The sequence below is a fragment of the Prunus persica genome, chromosome G7 (genome assembly GCF_000346465.2).
Source record: "Prunus persica cultivar Lovell chromosome G7, Prunus_persica_NCBIv2, whole genome shotgun sequence".
NCBI lineage: Eukaryota > Viridiplantae > Streptophyta > Magnoliopsida > Rosales > Rosaceae > Prunus > Prunus persica.
Window position 1 is genome coordinate 17642338 of NC_034015.1, and position 26528 is coordinate 17668865.

A 26528-nucleotide genomic window follows, 5' to 3' on the forward strand; every position below is an offset into this window, starting at 1 on the left:
AGGAAAATGTAGCTGATAATATCCAATTATCGTAATTCATAAGTTTCTCTTTGTAATCTGAATGTATTGCACTGTTTGCTGTTCATTTTGTGTAGCTCAACAGAAGTTGGATCAAGAAATAAAAGAACGGGAAGAGAAGTATTCTGATCTCGACTCGAAATTCACCAGGCTTCATAAACGAGCAAAACAGCGTATTCAAGATGTTCAAAAGGTAAATTCTTTCTGGATTGTCAACATACGTAGTGGAAAACCCTTTTAGGTGGAAATTAAGTTCGGAAGCTGGTCGCTATTGTCTTGTTTCTTCAGGAAAAAGATGACCTGGAGGCTCGATTTCGTGAAGTAAATGAAGCTTCTGAGCGAGCGTTGTCCCAACAGTCAGCATTGCAGCAAGAGCTGGATAGAACAAGGCAACAAGCAAATGATGCACTGAAAGCAATTGATGCAGAGAGGCAACAACTAAGAAGTGCAAACAATAAGTAAATCCTCAGTTAACTTCCTACCATGACCCATTTATGCATATGTTGAGAGACTCATAACTGCTTTTGCCATTTCTTATGTTAACTGTAACTATGTTCTTGTCATACAGACTACGAGACAACATTGAGGAATTACGGCACCAATTGCAACCAAAGGAGACTGCTATTGAGGCATTACAACATACAATTTTGGAGAAGGAACAGGTATGACTATTTGTGCTTATACTTTGGGAGGTTCTGTATTATTCTTTAACATGAGATATCTATTAATAAGAAATAAACAGAGAAGGATATCTATGTTAATGTTAACTTGCATTTATCTCAGATGTTGGAAGACATGCGAGGGTTGCTGCAGGCTGCTGATGAAAAAAGGCAAGCTTCAATAGCTGAACTCTCTGCTAAACATCAGAAGGTGTATTTGCATTTGTATGTCTAATTTAGTAGTCCTATTTGTTTATAATAAAAGATGGTGTATTTCTTTCCCTGCTATTACTTTCACCAACAAATTTGTGCTTTAATTACTGTCTCTGATTTCTTCAGAATTTGGAGAGTTTGGAAGCCCAGCTTGCTGATGCATCATCTGATAGAAATAAAGCAACTGAAACTATTTCTTCACTGCAGGTGAGAGTTTTGATTATAATGTTCACTCCGTTTTTAACAACTTATAGATAGGTTTGAAATTCCTTTTTTTTTTTTTTTGAAAAAAGAAGATAGGGCTGAAGTTAATCTGGGGCTAGCTTGAAATCTTACTTTGGTTTTTGTAATTTTGGATTGAGCATGAGCTGATACAGCATATTAATGAGCTCCAGTGCATTTTCAAGTTTAGTTCCTTAATGTGTGAGTGGGCATGGGCATGTTTACAAGCTTGATTGGTAGATGTTTTCACTCCCAAAACGTCACTAATAATCCTGAGTTGGACTTGAAATCTCAACAAAACAGTAAGTCCTTTTAAGTACCAAGTGAATAACCAAGATCCCCAAATTTTAGATACTTTTGTAACCTTTTCAACAAGCTTATATCTATCAGTGTTTGGCCCGTAATTAGATTAGGAATAATTCAACCTTCTTGTTCATGAATATGCTAGGAACTGATTAGCATGTTTGAGCTTAGGCTGTGGCTTAAATAGATAACCATAAACAACTCAAGTCATGTGAAGCCTGAGTCTTGTGCTCCTCTCAATTGCAGCCCACTGTTGGAATAAAAGAAAGGTATAAGATCCATTAAAATATAAGGGGCTGGAAAGTTGGCATCAGAATGGGAAGACAATAAAGTAGAAGTGGATTAGTGGTTGTGTTATCTTATATCTTTGCTTGTTTTGGGGATAATAATTTTACTCCATTGCATAGTTTAGTCACCTACTGTTTCTGTAACTTGCAAATGGATCAGACTAATTAGTGAATGTAATTCTCCAGATGCTAGTTGCGGAGAAAGAGTCTAAGATTGCAGAGATGGAAGCAGCATCAACGGGTGAGGCAGCAAGGCTTAGAGCTGCTGTGGAAACTCTAAAAGGAGACCTTACTCACCTGAAGCATGAGCATGTATGAATTATGGCTTCCAGGATCTCTTATTTGCCAGACCATTATGTGTAGTTCCTTATTTGATGCCCTTTTGTCAACTGAGAGTGGTTTTTTGTGTGCCTCTAATCAATGTCACCATTATCCTTGCCTGGTTACTTTACCATAAACATATATAATTCTTCCAGGAGAAAGAAAAGGAAAGCTGGGAAGCCGCCTCCAGGGCACTGAACACAAAGCTCCAAATTGCTGAGAGCAACCGGATATGTGCTGAAATTGAAGTAGCCAAAATGAGAAGTATATTTATATTCCTTACTGAATTTTCATCTGTTTAGATGTGTATATATATTTATATCAATTTCACATGCTTTTCCCATTGGGCAGGCCAGCTGGAATCAGAGGTGTCTGCAAAAACACGAATGCTTGATGCTAGGGATGCTGAACTTGCAATTGTCAAGGAGGAGGTTTAAATTTATTATCCTCTACCCCGGCCCCGCACCCCCCCTCCCTCCTTCTCAACGGGGTTAAATTTAGTGAAGATCTAGTTGCTTACATCCAAATATTTATTGATCTGTCTTCTGTCCTCATATGTTCTACCTATTATATCCTGCAGATCAACCGCCTTGAACGTGAGTTTTCTTCTTACAAAAGCCGTGCTCATGCACTTCTCCAGAAGAAGGATGCAGAGCTGGCTGGAGCTAAAGATTCCGAACAAGTCAAAGCTCTTGAGGAAGCACTAAAAGTGTGTACTTGCAATTAATCTTATTTTTTAGCATGAAGTAAAATCTTGAACTGACATGCGCATCTTCCAATCCTTATTAATTACTTATATATATTCTTTTTTTTCTGTAGGAGGCTGAAAAGGAAGTATCTTTTGTGTGTGCTGAAAGGGATAAGGCCCTTCAAGATCTTCAGAATGCCTTGGCTAATCATTACAAAGAAATAGCAGAAAGGTAAATTTATTGCTGAATCTGCTGTAGTGAGCCTTGCCCAGGGGCCCAAATTTGGGATTGGTTTCGAATTTCCCTAATCCAGAAATGGTATAGATATATGTTCCTCATAAAAGGGCAAGGTAATTATAATTTATTAGTAATTGTAATAGAAAAATGGCAAGACGATTCTTAAAATAAAAGGCACCAACATGTGTTTTACCAGAAGTACATAAAAGCTCAATGCTCTGTTGCAACCAATTTCAACAATTAGCTATTTTAGACTTGTAGTAAACTATTCACCATTTCATGACCATAATTACTTGCGTCATGGTGGCTGTTCCTTCCCCAATGTAGTTTGGTCTTGTTTGTTGTCTAAAAGCCTTCCACTCTTCATGGAGTATCATTTAGTTGTTTACGAGTTAGGTAATATACTACTGTAAAGTGTTACGTAATGATCTTGATCTTTCAGTTCCATACTTGTTACAGAGATGCTGCTCTTAAGGACGCCTTGCAGCAGATCAAGAGCTTAGAGTCAATGCTTGAATCTGCTAATAATCATCACCGATCAGCAAAAGAAGCATGGGAGGTGAACCTTAAGAGTTTGGAAGAAACATGGCAGGGTACTATCTCCATGCTAATCTAATTACATATCTTGTTTATTTATGTTTTTCCCTCCAATGTTTATCTTCTTGCTTGTTATAGGCAATGTTTATTGTTCAAAATTTGAATGGAGTTATTCTTGAAATAATAATTTTTGCAGTAAGATGTGACACACTGAGAGCCCAAAATGAAGCATCTTCTGGAGAAGATATAAAAAAAGAATTGGAAGAGCTCAAATTACAGTATAAAAAATTGAAGGTAATTTACTTTAATCTCTCTCTCTATGCTCCTTTACAATGTTTACATTTTGGGTTTCTCTTAATTGTATTCATCATTTTAGGAGGAGCACAGTTCATTTCATGATCTCGCTGATAGAATGATTGAGGAGAAGGACAAAGAAATTTCTAGACTTGTAGATGATAACAAGAAACTTCATCAGTCATTGAACTCAAGACCACGAGTATGTTCCTTTTTCTTAAGTGACATCTAAACTTTATCCTCACACTTCAATTTTCTGATAAATTTCTTTCTTCCGTATTTGTAATCCGTTGTCCTGACATTGCGGTGTATAACCTCAGGCTGATCATAACGATAATTATAACACAGGTAGGAGGATCCTGAGTACAATTTCTTATTATTTGTTCCAGTTAGAATAAGAGTTTCTTTATTACTGGAACTATGGTGTTTTTTACCTGTTGGGGTACCTAGTGGAGTTTTAACATTTCTTTTTCTTCACACTGGTATAATCAGGCATGTATAAACATGACACATCAAGTATAAACAACTCTGCTGCAGAACAGCAGATTCTGGTAATTATATTCTCTCTCTAGATTTTTCTTGCCATGTACCACCCAACTGGGAGCTTCTTGTTTTTAGCAGTTTGCTTTTAATTGTTATATTTTACTCTCTAGTCTTGCCAAGAAAAAAAGAGAGAAGGAAAACCTTGGGTTATTGTACCTGGAGTATTATAATTTTATGGCTGGTTATGTTAGATACTTATAGTTGTGATCTCAAAATAAGACAACTGGATTTGATAAAATTAGAATGACTAGGTGCTTCACTTTTGTAGTGATGAACTTAATGGTATAATGATGGTCTAGAGTGCTGATATTTATTGTAATTAGGCTACTTGGGGGCTTTAAGATCTTATTATGAGTTCAAGTGTACGAGTTATTATGATTGCAGACTTGTGCACTGGCTTTTACCTTTTCATGCTGTGCATCCAGATGTGTTCATACACTGTTTTAATATGAATTTCAGATTTTGGCAAGGCAGCAAGCCCAAAGAGAGGAAGAACTAGCACAGTCACAGCGGCACATTTTAGCGCTTCAAGTGTGTAATCCGTCATCTTGAATACTACTGTTCTTTAGGTCAGTTCTGATACATGTTTTTTGTTTCAACTCAGGAGGAAATTGAGGAGCTGGAGCGTGAGAATCGGTTGCATAGCCAACAGGTATCAAGAAGCCTGGATTTTTGCAGATTTTAGCCTCTGTTCTTTTGGCTTGATTGATTTCAATTGTTTGGAAATTCCTTTTGAAAGTTGTAGTAAATGATAGAATGTGTATGAATTGAGCAGATCTGAAAATGAAATTGCTGATGAACTGGCAATGGTGTGACATATATGCAGGAATCTATGTTGAAGGCTGAGCTTCGCAACATGGAAAGAACGCAGAAGAGGGAAGGAGTAGATATGACATACCTGAAAAATGTTATCTTAAAGCTTCTTGAAACAGGTATTTCTATTATAGACTGATGTAACAATCAAAGTCGTCTATTTTATATTCAATAGATGAAGTGGAATGTCTGATTGTTTTTATTACTCAAATAGGTGAAGTGGAGGCCCTATTACCTGTAGTTGGTATGCTTCTTCAATTTAGTCCGGACGAGGTGAAATTCTTATCTCCTATGTTGCTGTTGTAGTTAGTGAGTTGTCTATGATGCTCCGAAACTATCACACTTCCCTTGTGGTTTTCCTAGATTGTCAATTCCATTCTAATTTGTGCACACTTACTAATGCAGATACAGAAGTGTCAACAAGCGTACCGAGCATCCGGAGATGTTCCTCCTAGCCCAGCGAGTGATGCTTCAGGATCAGCGACTTCTCTTTTCTCAAGATTCTCATTTTCATGACCACAGAAGTGAGATTGTAGAGAATTCTTTGCACGGAAAGTAGCTGCTCCAGCTAACCAACTGCTTGCCTCCAGATTCAAAGGTGGAGGGTGCGGTCATAGTAAATCTTGTATTCTTTTGTAACGGCGAACCCCTTGTTTATCAACACTGTCCAGAAAATGTAAAGTACGACAGAGCAATTATACGTCACGAAGAGATAGAGAGAGGGTGAGTGAACATTTGGCCGGGATCTGTAAGGAACCCCCTATTCTCAGTGTAACAACAGAAGAGCAACGGCGTGATTTTGGAGATTATATTGGGACAAGAGTACCTATCATAAATTTGAAGGCGTGGTGTTACTCGACACAAGAGTTTACGCATACTCTGATAATGGTAAATGATAAATCTCAATGGTAGTCAGATAGTAGAGCCTCCTCAGCAGGCAATTGGTTGTCTTCGACTATGCTTCTCTTGTTCACGTTGCCATATGTCTTTTGCCTTTGAAGTGATGAGTTATTTTTGTTTCCGTAGTGAGTTGGGACTATCCATTTTGCATTCCACCATCTGGTGGTTTGCAATAGGTGATAAGGCGGGTTATTTTCTTCAATAAATATTAATTCAGTCTCTATTACGTGATATTACTTGATATGAAAGAAGAACAAATATAAGACGGAATAAATAAGGCCTTGGGTATTTAGTTTATTGCCCAAATATCTTTTTTTTTTACTTGCATTTTGTCTTTTAAACAGCTCGATTGCCTCAAGAAGTAGAAGGAGAGAGGTTTAACTTAATATGAAAGAAGAATACTCCATTGTCTTCAGTTTATCACTACTAATTTCCATTAGGAGATTGAGAAGCTACCAAAAATAGAGGCCTACGCTACAGACTTGATCACCTCAGTTAGTTCATCATTCACTCTTGGTCTGATGGGTGCTGAAGTAAAAAAGAATAAGAAAATAGAAAAAATGAGATCCCTGGCATGGCGGCAGCTCATACCGAGCTTAACAACTTATTCTTCTTTACAAACTGCCATTACACTTAGGGGTGAGCACGGGTTGATTTAGGTCAGATTTTTGCCCAACCCCTAACCCAACAGCTTCGGGATTAGAAACCCATTAGCCGAAAATTAAGCACAAAACCCAACCCTATTAACTCGGGGTTGGGTCGGTCGGGTTGTCAGGTTTCACAAGAAGAGCCCAACAAGACCTTGTTTCTTTTAACGCATACTGAATTCAAGTCTACTTGTTTTCATTTCTGAATGTAGCCTATTTTCTATTTATTTATGAAACAATTATGTATATGTAACTGAGAATTGTTGATTGATGAGAATTTCACATTACTAAGAAGTTATCTTCACAAAAGAGAAAAAACCACTGAGCCTTATCTTTCGATCTCTCTATCTCAGATGGTCAAGTTTTTCGTTCTTCACTCTTGCTTAAAATCTAGCTGACTTCCTTTTATGAGCATGAGGGTCTGATCTCTGAAAAACTTAAATATTTATTTATTTCTTTTTCTGTTGTGTACCCTTTGAAGCCCCTCACTTGATACTTCAACGTGGTGCTACTTTCGGCAGAGAGAGAGAGAGAGAGCAGTGCTTGTTCCCCCCGTGTCCATTAACCAATATTGCCGCGATGCTGAGTAGCTTTATTATGTCCTTGGTTTTGGAATTTTCTCCTTGGTGGCCAATGAAATACGACATTGAGTAGCTTTATTATTACATCACATAATATTCCTTCATTACAATAACCTCACACCCATTCATTATCATAGCTCTATTTAATTGAAACAGACAAACTAATCTCTCTATGCCCATATGATATCCGTTAGGAGAAGCTACCAAATCACCTCCTTCGCCCGGACAAAATCCCATAAAGTATTGACGAAAACAAGAGAACCAAACCAAATATTTTTGCAATCATGGGTTCGGGGGGCCCATTCATAGAACGCAAAAATCGTACCCTGCCGTTGGTAGCATGAACTTTATTCCCAATAATGTTGTTGAAGACAGAGCCTGTGCCTCTGCCGTGCTTTCTTTCGGCTCCATTTTGGGAGAGGCTGCTCAGTTGGAGTTGAGGAACAGGTGGTGCCTTGCTTAGCATATATTCATGAATCGCATCAATTACCTTCTGACGTTCAGAAGTGCCATATTTTGGGGCTGCTATACGAGAATTGATGGCCAGGACACGCATTATATTCTTATTGTATTTTACTGAATCCAATTCACCATCACCATCTGGATAGGTGGGCATTTCCTCAATAAGTGCAAGTAAAGCATTTCGCACAATCCTTGGTGACTGCCAGTTCAATAATAGCCTTGCGCTGATGTCGGTTTGGGTTTTGAAGCGACCATTTTTCGTCAAAAACATGATTGAAGGAGGCTTCGATGGGTATCCCTCCGAAAACTGGACCACCCCATGATAAATCCCACCCTCGAATTCAGTTCCACTAGGGCCTCTGATTGCAAATTGCCATTCATATGGGTTCCAATCGAGCTTGAGGCACTTGAAATCGTTGGAGGGATTGGATTCAATCTCATTATACTCCTCTAGAATCCGCTTCTCCCCTGAGTTCTGTATGTTGGACTTGTCCTCCACTATCACACTCCGATCCAATTCCATCTGCGTTGATCCGACTCGATCCACAACCACCTCTTCCTGTTAACAAAAATTTAAATATACAATTATTCCCAAAATACGAAGAGCAAATATGATAAATAGCCGGTGTCTGTTTATAGGTAGGGCTAGTCATCCAGAGTAAATATGATAAATAGTTTTGCTTTCTTAGGGGATTTGTAGAGGTACTCATTCATAGAACCCAAAATTCCTACCCCGTCGGAATTGGTAGCATTAATAAATGTATTCCCAACAACATCGACGACATAGGCGCCTGTGCCTTGCTGCTTTCTTTTGGCTCCATTGCCACCCTCCTCCTTCAACTACTCTCTCACAAATCTTACAAATTGTTATGGAAGACAAACTTGGATTGTAAAAGCCCAAGCATTTTCCACCCCTAAAAGGACCCTAAGTAAAACAAATACATAAATATATATACATATATCCATATACATCTTCTCCGTCCAGAAATCGCAGAAGCCCCTTCCCAGAAATCGCAGTACTCTTCCTCAGATTTTTAAACTCTGTTTTCTGTTTTTTCATAGATAGACTAAATAAATAAATAAATAAAATAAAAAGAAGAGGGTTGCAGCGAGAGAGAATGGAAGAGAAGAGGTAAAAAGAAGTTTAAAATTTTTCACCCAAAAAAAAAGTCAAAATAATTGACCGGTGGATTGCTGACCTGACACGGAACGTTTCTCGTCCGTCGGACTTGAGGAACAGGAATAGGTGGTGACTTGCTTAGCAGATATTCATGAATCTCATCAATTACCTTCTGACGTTCAGCAGTGCCATATTTTGGGGCTGCCGCACGAGATTTGATGGCCAGATCACGCCTTTCTTCCCTATTGTATTCTACTGAATCCAATTCACCATCTGGGTAGGTATGCATTTCATCAATAAGTGCAAGTAAACCATCTCGCACCCTCCATGATGGCTGCCAATAATTCAATCGCCTTATCCCGGTCTTGTTTTGGGTTTTGAAGCAACCATTTTCCGTCAAAAGCGTGAATGAAGGAGGCTTCGATGGGTACTCCTCCGGAAACTGGATCCACCCATGATAAATCCCACCCTCTAATTCAGTTCCACTAGGGCCTCTGATTGCAAATTGCCATTCATATGGGTTCCGCTCGAGCAGGCAGCACTTGAAATCGTCGGAGGGATTGGATTGCATCTGATAAAATTCCTCTTGAATCCGCTTCAACGATCGGTAGCGATCCAATTCCATTTGATTTTGTTCGATCTGCGTCGAAACGACTCGATCAGCCACAACCACCTCTTTAGATGGATTCAAGGCTCTCACAACTTACAGGGGCAGAGAAGAAGAGGCAAAGCTGTAACTGTTTGAGAGTTGGACAGAACTAGTCTAGAGATGTCTATTTGGCTGAGAAAGAACTGAACAGGGGAAATCGAGCATGAGATGAAAGCGGAAGGGTAGAGAGTGCAAGAGAGCCAAGTCGAGAGGAGGAGATTGCAGAATGAGGGAACGGCGCCCAAAGATAGGAGTGCGTGAAAATTTTTAGGTAGTATACCAGGTGCACCGGTAGCAGGTAACATCGCACACCAGTTGCACGGGTAGCAAGGTAGCGTTGGTAACGTACGTAGCAGGTAATATCATACACCAGGTGCACCGGTAGCAGGTAGCAGGTAATATCACTTTGAACTGTTCCACATGTCGCTTTACAAATCTTATTCCCAAATAATCACTTTGGGACTTGAAATTACCCAATTAGCCTCCTTATAAAAGGATATCTATTGTGGTGAAGATATAATTTCTGGGTCCAACCCAGAAAAATAAGGGCTTTGCCAAAGCCATGGATACCTGTCCATTAAGTTTTAATCCTTTATTTTTTTCTTTCCAGAAGAAGAAATAATGGACGAAATCAGAGTCGATTTGCCGCCTTCTTATAGCATTTACTTCATGGTGGGAATCATTAACAAGAAGCTCGATGTGGATCAGTTCCAAAAATGTCCATTCTTGCCGCAGTGGGCTATCGGGTTCTTGTCTCGGATCGTTGAAACGGGGCATCCAGGTATTTATTTATAACCTTTCTGTTCTGATTACATTTCGAACTTTGCGTTTCTGTTTTTATTGAAATCATTTTGTGGGCATTTCAATATGTGTGTGTGTTTCTTTTGGGATTCTTTCAATTGTCTGTTTTTGGGTTGTTGTTCTATTGGTCCTGTTCTCACGTAGCTGAGTAATTGCATATGAATTTGTATGCTGGAACTAAATAAGATATATTAAAATATATTTTAAATTTTGGAGTGGTCTTTTTTATTAAAAAAAGGATCAGTTTTCTTTTTAAAGATTCTCCTTTTGTTTATGTGTACATACATACAGTTCGTGATATTTATCAGAGGTTTATTTCAATTCCTAGATAATCTTTTTTCCCCGATAATTGACAATGAAGTTTACTCATCGAATATTGTGATAGTAATTAGCTCAATCCTGTTTTGTATGACGTTCATGCATTGAATTAGAATGGACTATGAATTGTTGTTTGTGGAATGAAGTTGTGGAGGGTTTCATAGAATGGTTGAAAACTTTTGGAATGTGAGAGCATGCTGTTAAGTGTATTCGAAATTGAAAGAAAATCGAGTGTCGGAGTGTGTGAGTATCATGAACTTGAACCAGAACATCCAATTTTTAGAACTCCTGTTCGATGCAAGTGCATGATCATTATAAATTCTTCGCTAGTTTGTCTGGTAATATGCTATAAGCTCGTCGTCGTTGTGGGTTATGGTTCTTATGAAACTATACAATGGTTTCATTATGTGGGGGGGGGTGAAGATTGGAAGTAAAATATTGTTTTTCTTGCTTACCAAATCTCTTCAGTATAAAAGGCAACATAGGAAATTGAGGACGAGATTGTTGTTTCCTTGACTTAGTATAGTTATGGGGATTTGGCTTACTCGCAAGTAGAGGAAGAGGAAGAGGGTCCAACAGATGACCTATGACCAAGAAAGAGGGTAAGATAAGAGTTACAGCTCATTCCTAACTCATGGAATATTACTTATTCTAATTAGATACTATTTCTAGAAGTTTCCCTGCAATGGTAAGAAATTATAATGGGTTGGGCTTGGGTGAGTGCACTTTATCTTTCAGTTCTACACTTGTTACAGAGATGCTGCTCTTAAGAGCATCTCCAGCGCAGGGCCTTTAGCCCTGGCAGGAGGTTCCTTTTGAAGGGTTTGGACCTCCAGTGCACAACCAACAGCTCGGGCAAGCCCAAGGGCGCTGATGTCAGCAAGCGAAAAAAAATTCAAAAAATTGGAATATTTTTTTTATAAAAAAATATCAAAAAATTATTTTGTTGCATATATATATTTTTTCTTGCCCTTGTCCCAGCCTTTTGGGGTGGAACCAAAAAAAGTAAGGCTGCCACTATTCATGTAAATAGTAGCAGCCCTTGTCATGCCTTTGCCTTAGCCTTAGCCTTAGCCTTTTTGGGGTGGACATGCTCTAACAACGCCTTGCATTGCAGCAGATCAAGAACTTAGAATAAATGCTTGAATCTGCTAATACTCTGAAGCATGGAATGTGAACCTTGAGAGTTTGGAAGAAACATGGCGGGGTACTATCTCCATGCTAATCTAAATACAAATCTTGTTTCTTGATGTTTTTTACCCGCCAATGTTTATCTTATTGCTTGTTATAGGAAATGCTTATTGTTCAAAGTTTGAATGGAGTTATTCTTGAGATAATAATTTTTGCAGTAAGATGTGACACACTGAGAGCTCAAAATGAAGCATCTTCTGGATAAGATATTTATTAAAAAAAATTGGAAGAGCTCAAATTATGGTGTATTTGTAATCCATTGTCCTGATAACCTCAGGCTGATCATAACGATAATTATAACACAGGTAGGAGGATACTGAGTACAATTTCTTATTATCTGTTCCAGTTAGATTAAGGAATTTTATAGGATGTTGTTAAAAAAATCCTAAAATTAACTGAGTACACCTATGATCTAAGTAAGTCATAATATTTAAATTAAAATGTAAAATTAATTAAGTACACCCTATTTAACTATAAAAAATACCCTTGATACACCTCAACATCACAAATTTACTCAGCAATTACAACAAGAAGGAAGAAACAAAATATATACGCATGATCAAATGAATAACCTCAGAAGCTTTGTCGTTCCCTTCAAATTATTACCACTACAATGATCTGTTGTTATAGTCGAACATGATGATCATGAACGCAATTGTAGTGGTCGTCACGAGTGACGTACTCAAGAAGTGGCTCCAGTATGCCGTCGTGTAGCACGCCACCACCGCCTGGCCACCTCCCACTTCCCACTCAAGAAGCCTCGTCGCTCCATTCACCGGATTTATAGTCCGCCCTACCGCCTCAAAAAAGGACTGAAATAAAGAGATTACAAAACAGAACCTAATTAGCATAAACAAATAGAAAAATAAGTAATTCAACTAAAAAGCTAAAGACCAAATGTCTTGGGTACAGCCATGCATGCAACAAGACCAAAAGTTTTTAGTGCTTCTGCTTTCTCTTTTGTTTTGGTAGGAGAGCACAGTGCCTCAAGAAAATTTCATAATTCATAAAAGAAAAAAGTACATACCTAGTAAATAATATGTGCAGTTGAATATAATATGTATAGTTTATTTATTAAAATTATATTTGTTTTATAATTCAATATATTCTTTAATCATTTTATATTAGGGTAAATTAGTAATTCAATAAATAATTTAATAGTAAGATATACTTAATTAATTTTAGAGTTCGATTAACAACACTCATTTTATAATATATTATGAAATGTATAAATATATATATATATATATATATATATATATTTGGACAAGTAAGAAAAGCGGAAAGAGAAGGGATTATATATATGGGAAAATTCTACGTTGTGCCGGTGTATGGAAGCCATTGGCTCACTTGAAATCTATGGCTGTGAATAACCACTATAACTCAACCCCATCAACTGGTACAACCAGTCAAGGAAGAAAGAGAAAAACAAAGGGGAAATAAGAATAACGCAAAATACTGCCCAGCTCTCCCTAGCAGTTCTCTCTTCCTCTCTCCATCGTCTAGCTCTCATCTCTCTCTTCTGATTCACGAAACCCACCATCAACGATGAGACAGAGGAAGAGGAAGATGAGGAGAATAGGCAGCATTCCTACGCTGTTGACGAGCCATGTTGACTACAAAAAGAAAAAAGGAAAAACAAATCCCAATGAAGTGCTTTTGTGCAAATTCATTTTCAGCTATGTTTAACCTCTGCTGCGATATGCTAGAGATGCAACGTTTAACCTTGACAAGCAATATAGGTTGTGTGTGAATGTGATATTAGTAGGTGGTTTACAGATATGATTTCTTTGAGATATTTGTAGCATTAATTATTATTATTATTTTTTCCATTAATTTTGCAAGAGTTTTCATGTTCATATGTGTGACAGTATTATTATTATTTTTTGTACCACTTTAAATCAATCAATAGTCTTTTTTCTGCTTCCTAGAGAAAAGAGTAGTACTCTACTACTCTATGCTTATTATCTCCCCGAACCCCTGTCCATCTCCATCTTCCTTATCCTTTTCTCTTTTCTCCCCTATCTCTCCCCCTCCCCGACCTAACAGCAACTTCGAGATTTTAGGGGCCTTGTGCCAAAACAATAAGAGGTAAAATAGTCTTTAACAAAAAATTATAAAAAAGAATCAAACTATATAATCAAAAGTTTGTGATAATAACTAAAAATAATAATAATATATAAAATATAGGAAAAATAAAATCTGAGAAATCGAGAGAGAGAGAGAATTGAGTGGTTGATGGCTGAAGCTTGCAAAAAAATGAAAAGATAAATGCGGTGAGAAATATTTTTTGCACACGAAGTTCAAAGTTGTATATTGAAGTTGAAGGACTCTTATATTGGTTTTGGGAAACATGAAAACCAATATTAAATAAGAATATGAAAATCAACATTAATATTATCCTATTAATATATAAGAAGTCAAAAGTCAAAGCAATCGGATACTAATATAATAAAGGAAAAATTCTTGCCCTAAACCCCCTGGATCAGAAGCTGCGCCAGCTCCTAAATTAGAAGCTACCAATAAAAGAGAAGTACGCTAAAGAGTATGACCAAACTCGAAAGTGTACCGAAGACCCAAAAAACCCCCCAAAAACGTTCTGTTATCATGAGGTTGGGGACCTCATTCTCAGATTGAAAAATTCCTACCTGTTTGGAACCGTGAACATTAAATGTATTGCCAACGATGTTGTTGACGACAGAGCCAACGATGTTGTTGACGACAGAGCCACCGCCTGTGCCATTGCTCACAGGGCTCAGTTGAGAAACAGGAACAAGTGGTGCCTTGCTTAGCATATATTCATGAATCCCATCAATTACCTCCTGACGTGCAGAAGTGCCATATGTTGGGGCTGCTGCACAAGATTTGATGGCCAGATCCCGCCTTTTTTCCCGATTGTTTTCTACTGAAACCAATTCACCATTTGGGTAGTTAGCCATTTCCTCAATAAATGCAAGTATAGTTTTTCGCACACTCCATGATGGCTGCCAGTTCGATAATAGCCTTAAGCTGATGCTGGTTTTGATTTCGAAGCAACCATTTTCCGTCAAAAACACAATTGAAGGAGGCTTCGATGGGTATCCCTCTGAAAACTGGACCATCCCATGATAAATCCCACCCTCGAATTCTGTTCCACTAGGGCCTCTGATTGCAAATTGCCATTCATATTTGTTCCACCCCTGCGTGAGGCACGTGAAATCATAGGAGGGATTGGATTTAATCTCATTATACTCCTCTAGAATCCGTTTCTCCAATGAGTTCTTTATGTTGCACTTGTCCTCCACTATCACACTCCGATCCGATTCCATCTGTGTTGATCCGACTCGATCCACAACCACCTCTTCCTGTTAACAAAACTTTAAAAATATAATTATGCTCACAATACGAAGCAAAGAGATGAGGAAACATAGTCGGCGGTGTCTGTTTATAGGTAGGGCTAGTCATGCAGAGCAAATATGCTAAATAGTTTTGCTTTCTTGGGGGATTTGTAGAGGTACTCATTCATACAACCCAAAATTCCTACCCAACAACGTTGGTGACATAGCCGCCTGCTCCCTGCTGCTTTCTATTGGCTACCTCAGTCAGCTGGGAGAAAACTTTCCCTGACACGGCGATATCACGTCAGCAATCCAACTCATTATCCCAACTCTGTCTCTCTCCTCAGTAACACCTCTGCCACCCTCCTCCTTCAACGACTCTCACAAATCTAACAAATGGTTATGGAAGACAAACTTGGATTGTAAAATCCCAAGCCTTTTTAACCCCTAAAAAGCACCAACTATTGAAATTGGGAAAACACTTTACCAGCTTTGGAAGATATACTAAAGAAAGATGGACAAATGCTAGACACATTACATTATATATTAGATTTTGTATTGGTGAGCTTCACCTCTCTAAATGTAGTATATGAATGTGATAAGCCTGTACAAATAAATAAATAAAGGGTTGCAGCATGAGAGAAAGGATGAGAAGGTAAAATAATTGACAGGGGGATTGCTGACCTCACATCTCTGTGTCAGGGAAGTGTTTCTCGTCAGTTGGAGTTGAGGAACATCCCTTTGCATATAGTCATGATTCACATCAATTAACTTCTGACGTTCATAACTGCCAAATTTTGGGGCTGCGGCACGAGATTTCTTGGCCAGATCACGCCTTTCTTCCTTGTCTTTTACTGAATCCAAATTACCATCTGGGCAGGCGGGCATTAAACCAATAAGTTCAAGTAAAGCATCTCGCACCCTCATTGATGGCTTCCAGTTTAATGTTACCTTGGTTTTGATATTGAAGGAACCATTTTCCGTCAAAAAGATGAATGAAGGTTCCTTCCATGGGTATTCCTTCGGAAACAGGAGCCGCACATGATAAATCCCACCCTCGAATTCAGTTCCAGAAGGGCCTCTCAGTGCACCTTGCCATTCATATGAGTTCCAATCGAGCTTGCGGAACTTGAAATCGTCGGAGGGATTGCGTTCAATCTTATCATACTCCTCTAGAATCCGCTTCTCCCCTGAGTTCACCATGTTGCACGTGTCCTCCACTATCAACTCCGATCCAATTCCATTTGATTTTGTTCGATCTGTGTCGATCCGACTCGATCCACAACTCTTCCGTCCGGTTAACAAAAGGCAGGGCTCGTCATGCCCAGTAAATATGCGGATCTGGGTTGTTGCTGTTTCTTCAGAGCAAATTCAAAAGCTTGGATGGATTTGAAGTTCAAGGCTCTCACTTGTGCTTGCAGCTGCGGCGAATCTTCAATTGCAGACACTTGCTGTGCGAAGAAGAGGCGGCTTAATTACAAAAATTGTTTTATCTATATCTATAAAGCAAAAGGCAGAGAATGGTGAAACATTCAAAATACCAGAAAATGCCCTTGGTTAATGCAAACATTAAGAATTGAAATTATTAATTAAATGAGGATAATATGGTAAATTCACAATTTTTCGTATTAAAAAAATTAAAATTTAAAGAAAATTCAGATAATGGGTCCTATTTTTATGGAACACAAATATCCATTATCTTTTTTAATTTTAAAATAAATTTAAATTTTTTTTTAAAAAAACCTCTCGCATGCGCGGAAGCGCGTGCAGAGAGGCTAGTACCTTTTTAAGTTCGATACATTCATTTGGGAAAAACATAAGGAATCAGAAAAAAAAAAACAAAACAAAAAAGGCCAAAATGCTAATTTTACATATATATATATATATATATATATATACAGAGAGCTTCCATTGAGGGATCCCTCAAATAAGCTTATTTGAGGGACACCCCTTGTAGGCCCCACTCCGGATTGTATTTCACTAATCCAAACCGTCTATTTTGTAGATACTCATTCAAAGATCATCTCTACAAAAAATCACTTGAATCCGATATCGTTGTGACCACTCTCTTGAGTTAGTTGAAGTTGTAGTACCTTGCGGGAAGGTTTCTACAATTCTTTTCTTAATAATCCAAACCATCTATTTTTTAGGACTTGGTTTATAGATCATCCTTACAAAAAATTAGACAAATCGGAAACCGTTTCGACATCCAATTGTGTCTATCAAAATCAATGAACACGGTGCTTCAAGAAAATGCTAAAATTTCAATAACTTAATTGAGTGGTCAAATGATATCGGATTCAAGTGATTTTTTGTAGAGATGATCTTTGAATGAGTATCTACAAAATAGACGGTTTGGATTAGTGAAATACAATCCGGAGTGGGGCCTACAATGAGTGTCCCTCAAATAAGCTTATTTGAAGGATCCCTCAATGGAAGCTGTCTGTATATATATATATATGTTTATATATTTATAATATTTATATTTATATCGGTGTCGTATCCGTATCTTATTTTTTTTAGAGATTTTCCGTATTGATATATCGTATCGCTGTATCCGTATTCATATCGATGCAACATAAGTTGTAACTGTTTATTGTAAAGTGCACAAAAGTAAAAGAGGATAGGCAAAAAAGGAAAAAATATTCATTCGTTGACTAGTCAAAAATAGGCTTACATGGAATAGCAAAACAGTAAAACAATGTTATTAGGCCTCATTTGGTTCACGGAATGAATTTGAGGGGAAATAATTTCCTATGTCATTTCCTAAGGGATGGAAAATGGAAAATTCCTTTTCCACATTTGGTAATGCTGGGAAAGTAACCAAGAGATATCACTTGTTTTCCATTTCTTTTCCCATGTTTGTTTTGAGTAGGAATGGAAAACAAAATTTGTATAAATTTTCAATTATACCTATATTAAATCAAATAAAAAAAGAATGCATTTAATGATTTATTGTAATTCTAAATTGTTAATAGGGATAAAATTGTCATGAAAAATGTTTATGCTCATTTTCTCAAACTTTCTCATGAGAAGGGAAAACAAAACTCAAGTTGGGAGGATGACTTCATTTTCTCCCCTACTTTTCCATGGGCCAAGAAACGATTTCTCATGCCTGGACTTACCAAACATAGGAAAGCAATTGATTTTCTATCCCCAAGTCTCATTTCCCATGAACCAAACGGAGCCTTAATGTTCATTGAAGTGTTATTCAGTTGCAACTAAATACAGCTCATCCCTACAAGAGGAATAGAATATTACTTATTCTAATTAGATACTATTTCTAGAAGTGTCTCTGCAATGACAAGAAATTATAATGGGTTGGGCTTGGGTAAGTGCAGCAAGTAGACTTTGAATAGAGCTTGGGCTTGTGTACATTGCTAATCAATGATCTTGATCTTTCAGTTTCACACTTGTTACAGAGTAGTTATTCTATGGTGAGAGCCTTATATATGGTCCTTAGAGTACTTCCACTCATTTTCCATGGCAAAGGATAAGGGCAAGGCAAGGACTGTTACTATTCACGTAAATAGTGGCAGCCATTGCAAAAGGTTGTCGTGTTTCCACCCATTGCCATGACAATCACTATTCACATGAGATATGAGGAGAGAAATTTGTATAGAGTTTTAGTGTGGAAAGTGAAGAATATGACTAAGTTTTTATTTAAAAAAATTCTGAAATTCTTAGTATTTTTTAGGCTTAAATGTTAAAATGGTCTCTGTGTTTTATCTCATAGGCCAATTTAGTCCCCGTGTTATGAATTTGGCCAATTTGGTCCTTGTGTTTGTATATGTTAGTCAATGTGGTCCATTCCTTTAAAAATATAAAATTAAAACAGTTTACTTCCATAACTTCTCACGATTCGATGGTATTCTATTTTTGAAATATTTAGCTTCTCATGGGGATAAGTACACCTTTAAACCACTTATGAGGGACCAAATGTAATTGATGATAAAATTTTTAATTCAAACTGAAAATGGAATATATTTCTTTTAAATTTCACCTTCCCCAATTCGCGCACACACCTCAACCACCTCCCAAACCCAGCCACCATCACCACCACCACTCCAACCCCAAAACCATAGCCACCCTCACCACCATTCCAACCCCACCTAAACTACAACAACTCTCTCTCTCTCTCTCTCTCTCTCTCTCTCTCTCTCTCTCTCTGACAAATCATGAAGATCATCATAGCCAGTCACCGTAAGCTTGACGGCTCTACCGCCAATTGATCATCTTGGCTGTAGCAAAAGTCGATGACATCCAGATCCATGGATCGGAGAGGAGAGAGAGATGAAGGGTAGAGTATGAGAAAATCTTAAACAGAAGATAGAAGAAAATTTGCAGCAAGAAAAGAGTAAGCATCAATTCTACTAAGAACCCTTTTTTTTTTCCTACGAGAATCGAGACCATTGGAGGTTGAGGTTGTGTGAGTTTTAATCATTTTAGCATTATTATTATTTGAGTTTAAATCTTTACAATTAATTACAAAATTTTAAATTAATTTTAAATGTTCTTTTTTAAGGTTTTAACATAATTTTGACTAAAAGGGACTAAATTGGCCAAATTAATAACACAAGGACTAAATTGGCCGATAAGATAAAACACAGGGACCATTTCAACATTTAAGCCTATTTTTTAAGATTTTTTTTTTAAAAAAATTTTGGTTGCTGACGTCAGCAAACCCAAATTAGAGGTCAAGCCAGTTTGGCCTGTGGGCTGGCCCAGTTGCGTGGGTCCTATAGCTTGCCTTGGCAAGCATGGCCCTCTAGAAGCACTTCCTTGGACTTGGGCCCTGTCTTGCTCGGGCCGCAGTCCACCGCTGGAACTGCTCTTAGGTGAGGTCATATCTCTTAATCATTAGATCAGGCTATCTAATTTGATTCAACGGCTAACCAATTTGATCCAACGTTTAAGAAATAGGACATCACTTAAAGGCCATATATAAGGCTCTCACTATAAAATTCTTGTTGTGGTGCATTAACTTCATCCCACACAACAAGAAGTTCATAAAAATTTACATACAAACTTCTTGTTGTTCACTCACATTCAACAACAATTGCCCACGGTTGCATTATAATTTCCAAACATTATTAATATCAATCAATTATAAACATTCGACGACGAGTGAATAATTCTAAGTCGAAAACAAGTTGCCGACACAGGGCCAACACGCTGTTAGCAACAGTGGGCGCCTTGAGAAAATTCCGGCAACGAAAAATCCTCAAAACTCCTTGCAATATTTGTTCCAACACTTTCATACTAACAAGAGGAATAACTTTTGATCTCAGACCACAGCCAAAAAGCGACCGGATCTAAATGAAATCACGGCCAAACCGTCGGCCCTTTATGGTTATTTTGATTGACTTCCAAAATTCCAAAATCAATCCAAACCACTTACATAAACGGATAGAGCACGAAGAGTAGATTAAGTTTCATACCTCGATCGACGAAAATAGAGGTCGGAGTCGCCGAAAAAGACATCGGAAGCTTTTAAAATCACGGACACTTCTAATCGTTCCAGCGGGGACCAATTTCACCTGAAACGGTCACCGCAGGGCGATGCAATTGCTGGCCAAAGTCTGGCGTCTCGTGGAGTGGGAGAGAGAGAAAGTCGAGAAAGGAGAGAAAGCGCGCTGCCAGCTATTAAAATTTTGACTTTGCAAAAATTACAGTTGAATAAAGCTCGGACTTTGAATAGAGCTCGGCTTTATATATGCCCTTTAGGTGAGGTTATATCTCTTAATCATTGAATTAGGCTAATTAATTTGATTCAACAACTAACCAATTTGATCTAACGTTTAAGAGATAGAACATCACTTAAAAGCCATATATAAGGCTCTCACTATAGAATTCTTGTTGTGGGGCATTAACTTCATCCCACATGACAAGAATTTCATAAACATTTGCATACAAACTTTTTGTTGTTCACTTACATTCAACAACAATTTGCCCACGGTTGCATTATAATTTCCAAACACATTATTAATATCAATAAATTATAAACTCTAATATAAATAACAATCAATCAATATTAAGTCAATCGTTAATGACATAAACTATGATGACTCTGGGGCTTATTATATGCTCGAATGAGTGTGGTTGTACTTGTGTTTTTGACCTATGTTATTTGCTTCTCAACCTATGTTGTAGGTATTACATCATATTTAGGTATTTAACTCCACATTGAAACGCAAATTCTACTTCAACCCATTTACATAGGTTTTTAGACTAATATGTTCATTGAACACTGATTGACTTTATGCAACCTCTTGTTCATATCTTTCTGATTTCTTCAAGAGTTGAGATAGCATCTCCTTGATAGAAGGATCTTCTTGTTGACCCCGATGAATTTGTGGGTCCCATTATATTCTGTGAATTGCTCCAAGAAAAGTTTGGGTATTGTCTCCAACCCGGGTTGTACGTATTGGAGTAAGGATCATTTTGGAGTCTTCCATTGAATGCAATGACCTCTTGCACATCTTCTAAAGTAGGATTCGATGGGCAATTTGCAGTGTCGTGGGCGATGTTAGCACATAAATTACATGGTTGTGCAGTTACCTTCTTTATCAGTGGCGTGAGAAAATAAAACTCAGACTTCGATTATCCCATTACCTTCTTTAAATTACATGGTATCAAGCAAATTCGACTTCGATTATTCCAATTTACTAGATACAAAGCCATAAGGAGATCAATCAAAGAACTTAAACAAATAACAACAATTAAAATAGTGATTATTCATCTAATATAAACCAAGAATCAATTAAATCACATTAGAAATCATAACTATCCATGCTTGGGCGTAATCCTCGCCCTAGAGAATAATTTAGTTACTCATGTTCAAAGAAAACAAAATTGAAAAACTAGAAAACATAACTTATGGATTGTGATGGTGCTCGAGAACTTGACGATGGTAGCGGCTCTTTGACTCTCCTTCTACTCCAGCATCCGCGAACCCTATTTTGTGCTCTTCTTTAAATGACTTGGTAACGATGATTTCCTAATTTTGCTTCAATTGTCTTTGATGCGTTGGCATCCAAAATCCTACAAAATATAGGATCAGACCTTAGAAAATAACCTTGCTTCCTTGTAGGCACTTCCCATATACAATAGACATAAATTAGACTCCAAGGATTGAACTTCAAAAGGATTATTTTGCAAAACCCGCAAAACGCATTCTGCCCTCACAGTCTGTATTAAAAGGGCCACAACTCTTTCCACACACGTCTAAATCACAAACCGCAAAATTCTACAGAAAGCTAACATTCGTATCTTTCCAACGATAAGGCTCAACATCTGGTTCACTCTGAGGAAGTACAGTATATTCTGTCAAGTTCACTGATCTGCACAGGACATTTTTGCAAAACATCTTTCAATCCCAAAAATGCTCATTTTGCTTGCTTTTCCATCTTTACTCTTCAAACCTAGTAAAACACAAAACTAAGTAAAAATGGACTAAACTTATTTAAGAACATAGCAAGAATCTAAGAGAAAAATAATAAAAATGCACGAAATAATGGTTATTTCAAATACCCCCAAACTTAGACTTTGCTTGCCCTCATGCAAAACAAAACAAAACAAAGACTGAGTATTATGCCTCCACATATTAGTCTCAATAAATCGCACAAGGTATATAACTCTAAAGAATCAAATAAGCATCATATAAACCACAAGCATGATTCAAAAGTTAACAAAACCGTACATAACATTCTCAAGTGTAGTGTGTGAAATAGCCAATATCAATACAACTCACTCAACCCGGATAGGTATATGCAAATCAAAGCTTCAACTCCAAACTTCACCAAGAATGTCACTCACGACGAAAACGCTCTAAGTTTGGGTTAAGTGTTTCACTCAATAAAATGAATGCATGAAAACAAAATCAAATCCTATAAGCTTGCTCTTCATATCACATCTCCACAGATTAAATTCACACAATTTCTAGGATCAAAAGGTCTTAAATTACGGTTGTAATGGGGTTAGAGGTTAAGGTTAAAAGAAAGAAAGGATATGGAAAACAAAAATATTCTATGAGAATTAGTAGAGCACATGATGACTATGAAGGATTGCAAATTCTCTTGTATCTCTTGTGGTATCACCAATTATGTACTTCATTGGAAGCCACATTTCATCTTCAACTTCATTTTGATCAATATATTTCTCAAACTTCTTCAATCTTTCTTTCTTTTTCTTTCCTTTTTTTAACAAACACCAACCTCAAACTCATCTTTGCTTCTATTTTTTTCTTTTCACAACAACTTTGATACTCACAAGGTAAGGTGCAAATCGCGCAAACTTAAAGCTCCACCAATTTTTCATAGAACAAGGTAGATTGAAGTGTTTAAGTATATGGTTAAGGATAGTGTGGTTCATGAAAGAAAATGCTTATTTAGGCTCAAAGGGGCTATCTAAGAAATAATGTAGTAGGGATAAAAGCTTGTTTGGCCATGGTGTTGATCCTAGGTGCCTTAATCACTTCCTAGATAGAATCATGTGAATCAATACAAAGCCTTGAAAGATATTGAAGCAAGTTCTAGTAAATGATAGTTGCACTCATGAAAAGAATATATCTCTCATGAAATGAATATACAAGTCTACACTAAAATCCACATATAATTCTCTAAGTCAAAAGCAAATTGCATTAAATTGGCTATGTGCATTAAAAATATGAGAATAATCATGCAAGAGAAAGTTAACTAAAGAATCACACTTGAAATTCACAAAATGATTACCAATCCTCAAAAGCTATATAACAAGTAGAATTCAAGTGTTATCATTGACTTGTGGAAAGCTTAACTAAAATGACTCAAGAAAAGGAAAAAAGAAAATCTTTTTGGATTTTTGAAATTTTTATGGGTTTTGTGACTTTAAAAACAACAACTTAACCACTTAACTACCTAAAAATACAAAAGAAACAAAACAAGACTCAAACAAACCAAGAAAACAAAGAGTTTCAAAATGCAGTTTTTGGTAGTTTCGACCTCTGTTCAAATTTTAGCTCATAACTTTCAAACCGCTGGTCTGATTTTCACGTTCTTTTATTGTTAGATTCAGCACCAAAAAATGAAGAACAGAACGCGAACCAAATTGTCAGCACAATTACCAATTAAAACAGTTTTTAAGCAAAAAGAAACCCCCCCCCCCCCCCCCCCCAAACAAAAAAAACTTAAATGAAACATTGTCCTCAATGTAAAAAGAATCAAAATACACGCAATGAATCAAGCAAAGGAGAAAAAAATTAAAACAGTATAATAAAGAGTAAAGAGTAAGGGTTAGAGCTCCCTGGGCATATAATAATCTCGAGAAGTAAGTGCTGCAAATGCCAAGATCCTCGCATCATCATCATGCATCCAAAACATGGGTTACTTCCCAAGAATCGCTTAATTTAAAGTCTTCAGCCGGACTCAGCGACCATCATATATCTGGGGGATCATCGATACATCACCTCAATGGTCTTGGTTTGTGCCGTCAAAGTATCATTATTCTCTATAGGATCTGTGAGGCTTGATTCAATGAATGGGTTCCCTATAATTTGATCCGCAACTTCGATGTGAAAACAATCATAAGGATCTAAGGGTCTTTTCAAACCTTCAAAGACCTGAAAATTTATAGTAGAATCTTGCATCCGGAGATGTTCCTCCTTTTTTATATTCAACGGCAATTTCCATTAGGAGAAGCTAACACAAAAGAGGCTTACACTAAAGACTTGATCACCTCAGTTCATCACGCTTGGTTGTCTTTGCAGACGTTTTGTTTTGCTTTCAAAACCAAAAAAGTACTGAACAAAACCAAAAAAGTACTGAACAAAAGCAAACAAGTACAGACCAAAAGCAAACAAGTACTTACCAAAACCAGATTCCGTATTTCTCTCACCTCATTCATAGAATTAGAATGCGAAATTCCTACCCTGGTGGAATTGTTAGCGTAAATTATATTGCCACTAATAATGGTGTTGAAGACAGAGCCCCCGTGCTTTCCATCATTTTGGGAATGCTCATGCTCTCTAGAGGCCTGTTGAGGAGGAACAGGAATCATATCAACTACCTCCTGACATTCAGAATTGCCATATTCTGGGGCTGCTGCACCCGTGGTTTCAAATAGCCATACATATGGGTTCCACCTGAGCATACAGCTCTTGAAATCGTCGGAGTTATTGGGTACAGCCCCTGTAAAATTCTCTATAATCGACTCAAAAATCTGCCGCTTTACTCTCCCCCGCTTCATCGAGCCCCCGTGCTTTCCATCATTTTGGGAATGCTGATGCTCTCTGGAGGCCTGTTGAGGAGGAACAGGAATCATATCAACTACCTTCTGACATTCAGAATTGCCAGATTTTGGGGCTGCTGCACCCGTGGTTTCAAATAGCCATATATATGGGTTCCGCCTGAGCATACGGCTCTTGAAATCGTCGGAGTTATTGGGTACAGCCCCTGTAAACTTCTCTGTAATGGACTCAAAAATCCACCGCTTTACTCTCCCCCGCTTCAACGCTACAGCCATTTGATTTTGTTAGATCTGCGTCGGACGATGATGGGTGCACGGGTTGGTTCCCCTAAAAGAAAGGGAAAAGATAAAGAAACGCAGAATTAAAAATGGGAAATGTATATTCTTCTGTGCCTCACTGCCGTAAGGCCACGGGGCTCCTTTAATTCAACGAAGATGGAAAAGCTAATGAGGATGGCAATATAAGACACGTGGTAGCTATCTTAGAGTTACTCGAGTCTGCCCACCAAAACTAGGCATGAAATCCATCTGCAACTTCTTTATAGTATTTGATTAACAATTAGATATTTACTTGATTTACGTGGAAATTTTTAGGGTTAGAGATGCGGCGTCGTTTTAAAGATGAGGTAATAGAATTGGTTAGGGCTCGTCAATGGGCTGGTAGCCTGGCCGAAATGGGCTTCTTGATATAACAATGGTGATTTTTTTTCTCTCTCTTATTTCTCTGTTTTTCTATGTAATCCCTCATCTTGATTACCTACTATTCTGTAGGCCAGTTCTGATACATGTTTTTTATTTCAACTCAGGAGGAAATTGAGGAGCTGGAGTGAGAATCGGCTGCATAGCCAACAATAGGTATCAATAAGCCTAGATTTTTGCACATTTTAGCCAACAATTGGTTGTTTTGGCTGGGTTGATTTAAGTTGTTTGGAAATTCCTTTTGAAAGTTGTAGTAAATGATACAGAATGTGTATGAATTGAGCATATCCGAAACTGAAATTGCTGATGAACTAGCAAAGGTGACTGATATTTGACGTAAAGCCTCAGCAGGCAGCTGGTTGTGTCTTTGACTCAGTGTTACTCTCGTTCGCGTTGCCATTGAAGTGATGAGTTCCATGGTTGTGAATCAATTTCTGAGTCGGGGGACCATCCATTTTCCATTTCACCATCTGCTGGTTTCCA

The 26528-nt window shown here is 37.6% G+C and overlaps 4 protein-coding genes and 1 long non-coding RNA gene across 9 annotated transcripts in view; 2 read left to right on the plus strand and 3 right to left on the minus strand.

Annotated features, from left to right (window-relative positions):
* The window catches only part of LOC18771169 (protein GRIP), a 36783-nt gene that overhangs the window by 843 nt on the left and 9412 nt on the right, over window positions 1–26528 (plus strand). Inside the window, exons 3-22 of one of the 2 annotated variants that reach the window (XM_007204207.2) lie at window positions 96–211; window positions 307–476; window positions 587–680; window positions 802–888; window positions 1017–1097; window positions 1889–2014; window positions 2179–2287; window positions 2375–2454; window positions 2604–2732; window positions 2843–2943; window positions 3409–3542; window positions 3683–3780; window positions 3863–3982; window positions 4101–4128; window positions 4273–4331; window positions 4783–4854; window positions 4928–4975; window positions 5150–5255; window positions 5351–5409; window positions 5542–6328. In XM_007204207.2, coding sequence (XP_007204269.1) covers window positions 96–211; window positions 307–476; window positions 587–680; window positions 802–888; window positions 1017–1097; window positions 1889–2014; window positions 2179–2287; window positions 2375–2454; window positions 2604–2732; window positions 2843–2943; window positions 3409–3542; window positions 3683–3780; window positions 3863–3982; window positions 4101–4128; window positions 4273–4331; window positions 4783–4854; window positions 4928–4975; window positions 5150–5255; window positions 5351–5409; window positions 5542–5652 — 1928 coding nt within the window. In that variant the 3' untranslated portion in view covers window positions 5653–6328. Of the gene's footprint in view, window positions 1–95; window positions 212–306; window positions 477–586; window positions 681–801; window positions 889–1016; window positions 1098–1888; window positions 2015–2178; window positions 2288–2374; window positions 2455–2603; window positions 2733–2842; window positions 2944–3408; window positions 3543–3682; window positions 3781–3862; window positions 3983–4100; window positions 4129–4272; window positions 4332–4782; window positions 4855–4927; window positions 4976–5149; window positions 5256–5350; window positions 5410–5541; window positions 6329–26528 lie in introns of those variants that run through there. The other variant, XM_020568097.1, reaches the window with a different exon arrangement.
* On the minus strand, window positions 7307–9729 carry LOC18771288 (ubiquitin-conjugating enzyme E2 J1). 2 transcript variants are annotated; one of them, XM_020568102.1, is made up of 2 exons: window positions 9016–9729; window positions 7307–8285 (listed from the first exon to the last, which is right to left on the minus strand). In XM_020568102.1, the coding sequence occupies exons 1-2, from the start codon at window positions 9469–9471 to the stop codon at window positions 7473–7475; spliced, it is 1269 nt and encodes a 422-aa protein (XP_020423691.1). In that variant the 5' UTR covers window positions 9472–9729; the 3' UTR covers window positions 7307–7472. The 2 variants fall into 2 exon arrangements, with proteins under 2 accessions (XP_020423691.1, XP_007202470.2); XM_007202408.2 differs by having other exon boundaries at window positions 8926–9728.
* LOC109950184 lies at window positions 9805–10504 on the plus strand. The gene is made up of 2 exons (XR_002272480.1): window positions 9805–9890; window positions 10106–10504. It is a non-coding gene; the product is annotated as an uncharacterized LOC109950184 (long non-coding RNA).
* On the minus strand, window positions 12214–16629 carry LOC18769547 (ubiquitin-conjugating enzyme E2 32). 3 transcript variants are annotated; one of them, XM_020568100.1, is made up of 4 exons: window positions 15807–16629; window positions 14625–15149; window positions 14454–14539; window positions 12488–12617 (listed from the first exon to the last, which is right to left on the minus strand). In XM_020568100.1, the coding sequence occupies exons 1-4, from the start codon at window positions 16323–16325 to the stop codon at window positions 12599–12601; spliced, it is 1149 nt and encodes a 382-aa protein (XP_020423689.1). In that variant the 5' UTR covers window positions 16326–16629; the 3' UTR covers window positions 12488–12598. The 3 variants fall into 3 exon arrangements, with proteins under 3 accessions (XP_020423688.1, XP_020423687.1, XP_020423689.1); XM_020568099.1 differs by lacking the exon at window positions 14454–14539 and having other exon boundaries at window positions 12214–12617; XM_020568098.1 differs by having other exon boundaries at window positions 12214–12617; window positions 14454–15149; window positions 15807–16627.
* On the minus strand, window positions 21843–25884 carry LOC109950183. Its single transcript, XM_020568106.1, has 2 exons — window positions 24969–25884; window positions 21843–22166 (listed from the first exon to the last, which is right to left on the minus strand). The coding sequence occupies exons 1-2, from the start codon at window positions 25620–25622 to the stop codon at window positions 22134–22136; spliced, it is 687 nt and encodes a 228-aa protein (XP_020423695.1). The 5' UTR covers window positions 25623–25884; the 3' UTR covers window positions 21843–22133.

Coding starts and splice junctions, on each gene's coding strand:
- LOC18769547 (XM_020568098.1), bottom strand. CDS start 16,325: ATGGTGAACTCAGGGGAGAAGCGGATTCTAGAGGAGTATGATAAGATT. Junction 15,150..15,806: donor CCCTGACACAGAGATGTGAG/GTCAGCAATCCC, acceptor TTTTGTTAACAG/GAAGAGGTGGTTGTGGATCG. Junction 12,618..14,453: donor ATGTTCACGGTTCCAAACAG/GTAGGAATTTTT, acceptor TCTTTATTTCAG/TCCTTTTTTGAGGCGGTAGG.
- LOC18771288 (XM_007202408.2), bottom strand. CDS start 9,471: ATGGAATTGGATCGCTACCGATCGTTGAAGCGGATTCAAGAGGAATTT. Junction 8,286..8,925: donor CGAGAAACGTTCCGTGTCAG/GTCAGCAATCCA, acceptor TTTTGTTAACAG/GAAGAGGTGGTTGTGGATCG.
- LOC109950183 (XM_020568106.1), bottom strand. CDS start 25,622: ATGGCTGTAGCGTTGAAGCGGGGGAGAGTAAAGCGGTGGATTTTTGAG. Junction 22,167..24,968: donor AAATACGGAATCTGGTTTTG/GTAAGTACTTGT, acceptor TATATTTTGTAG/GATTTTGGATGCCAACGCAT.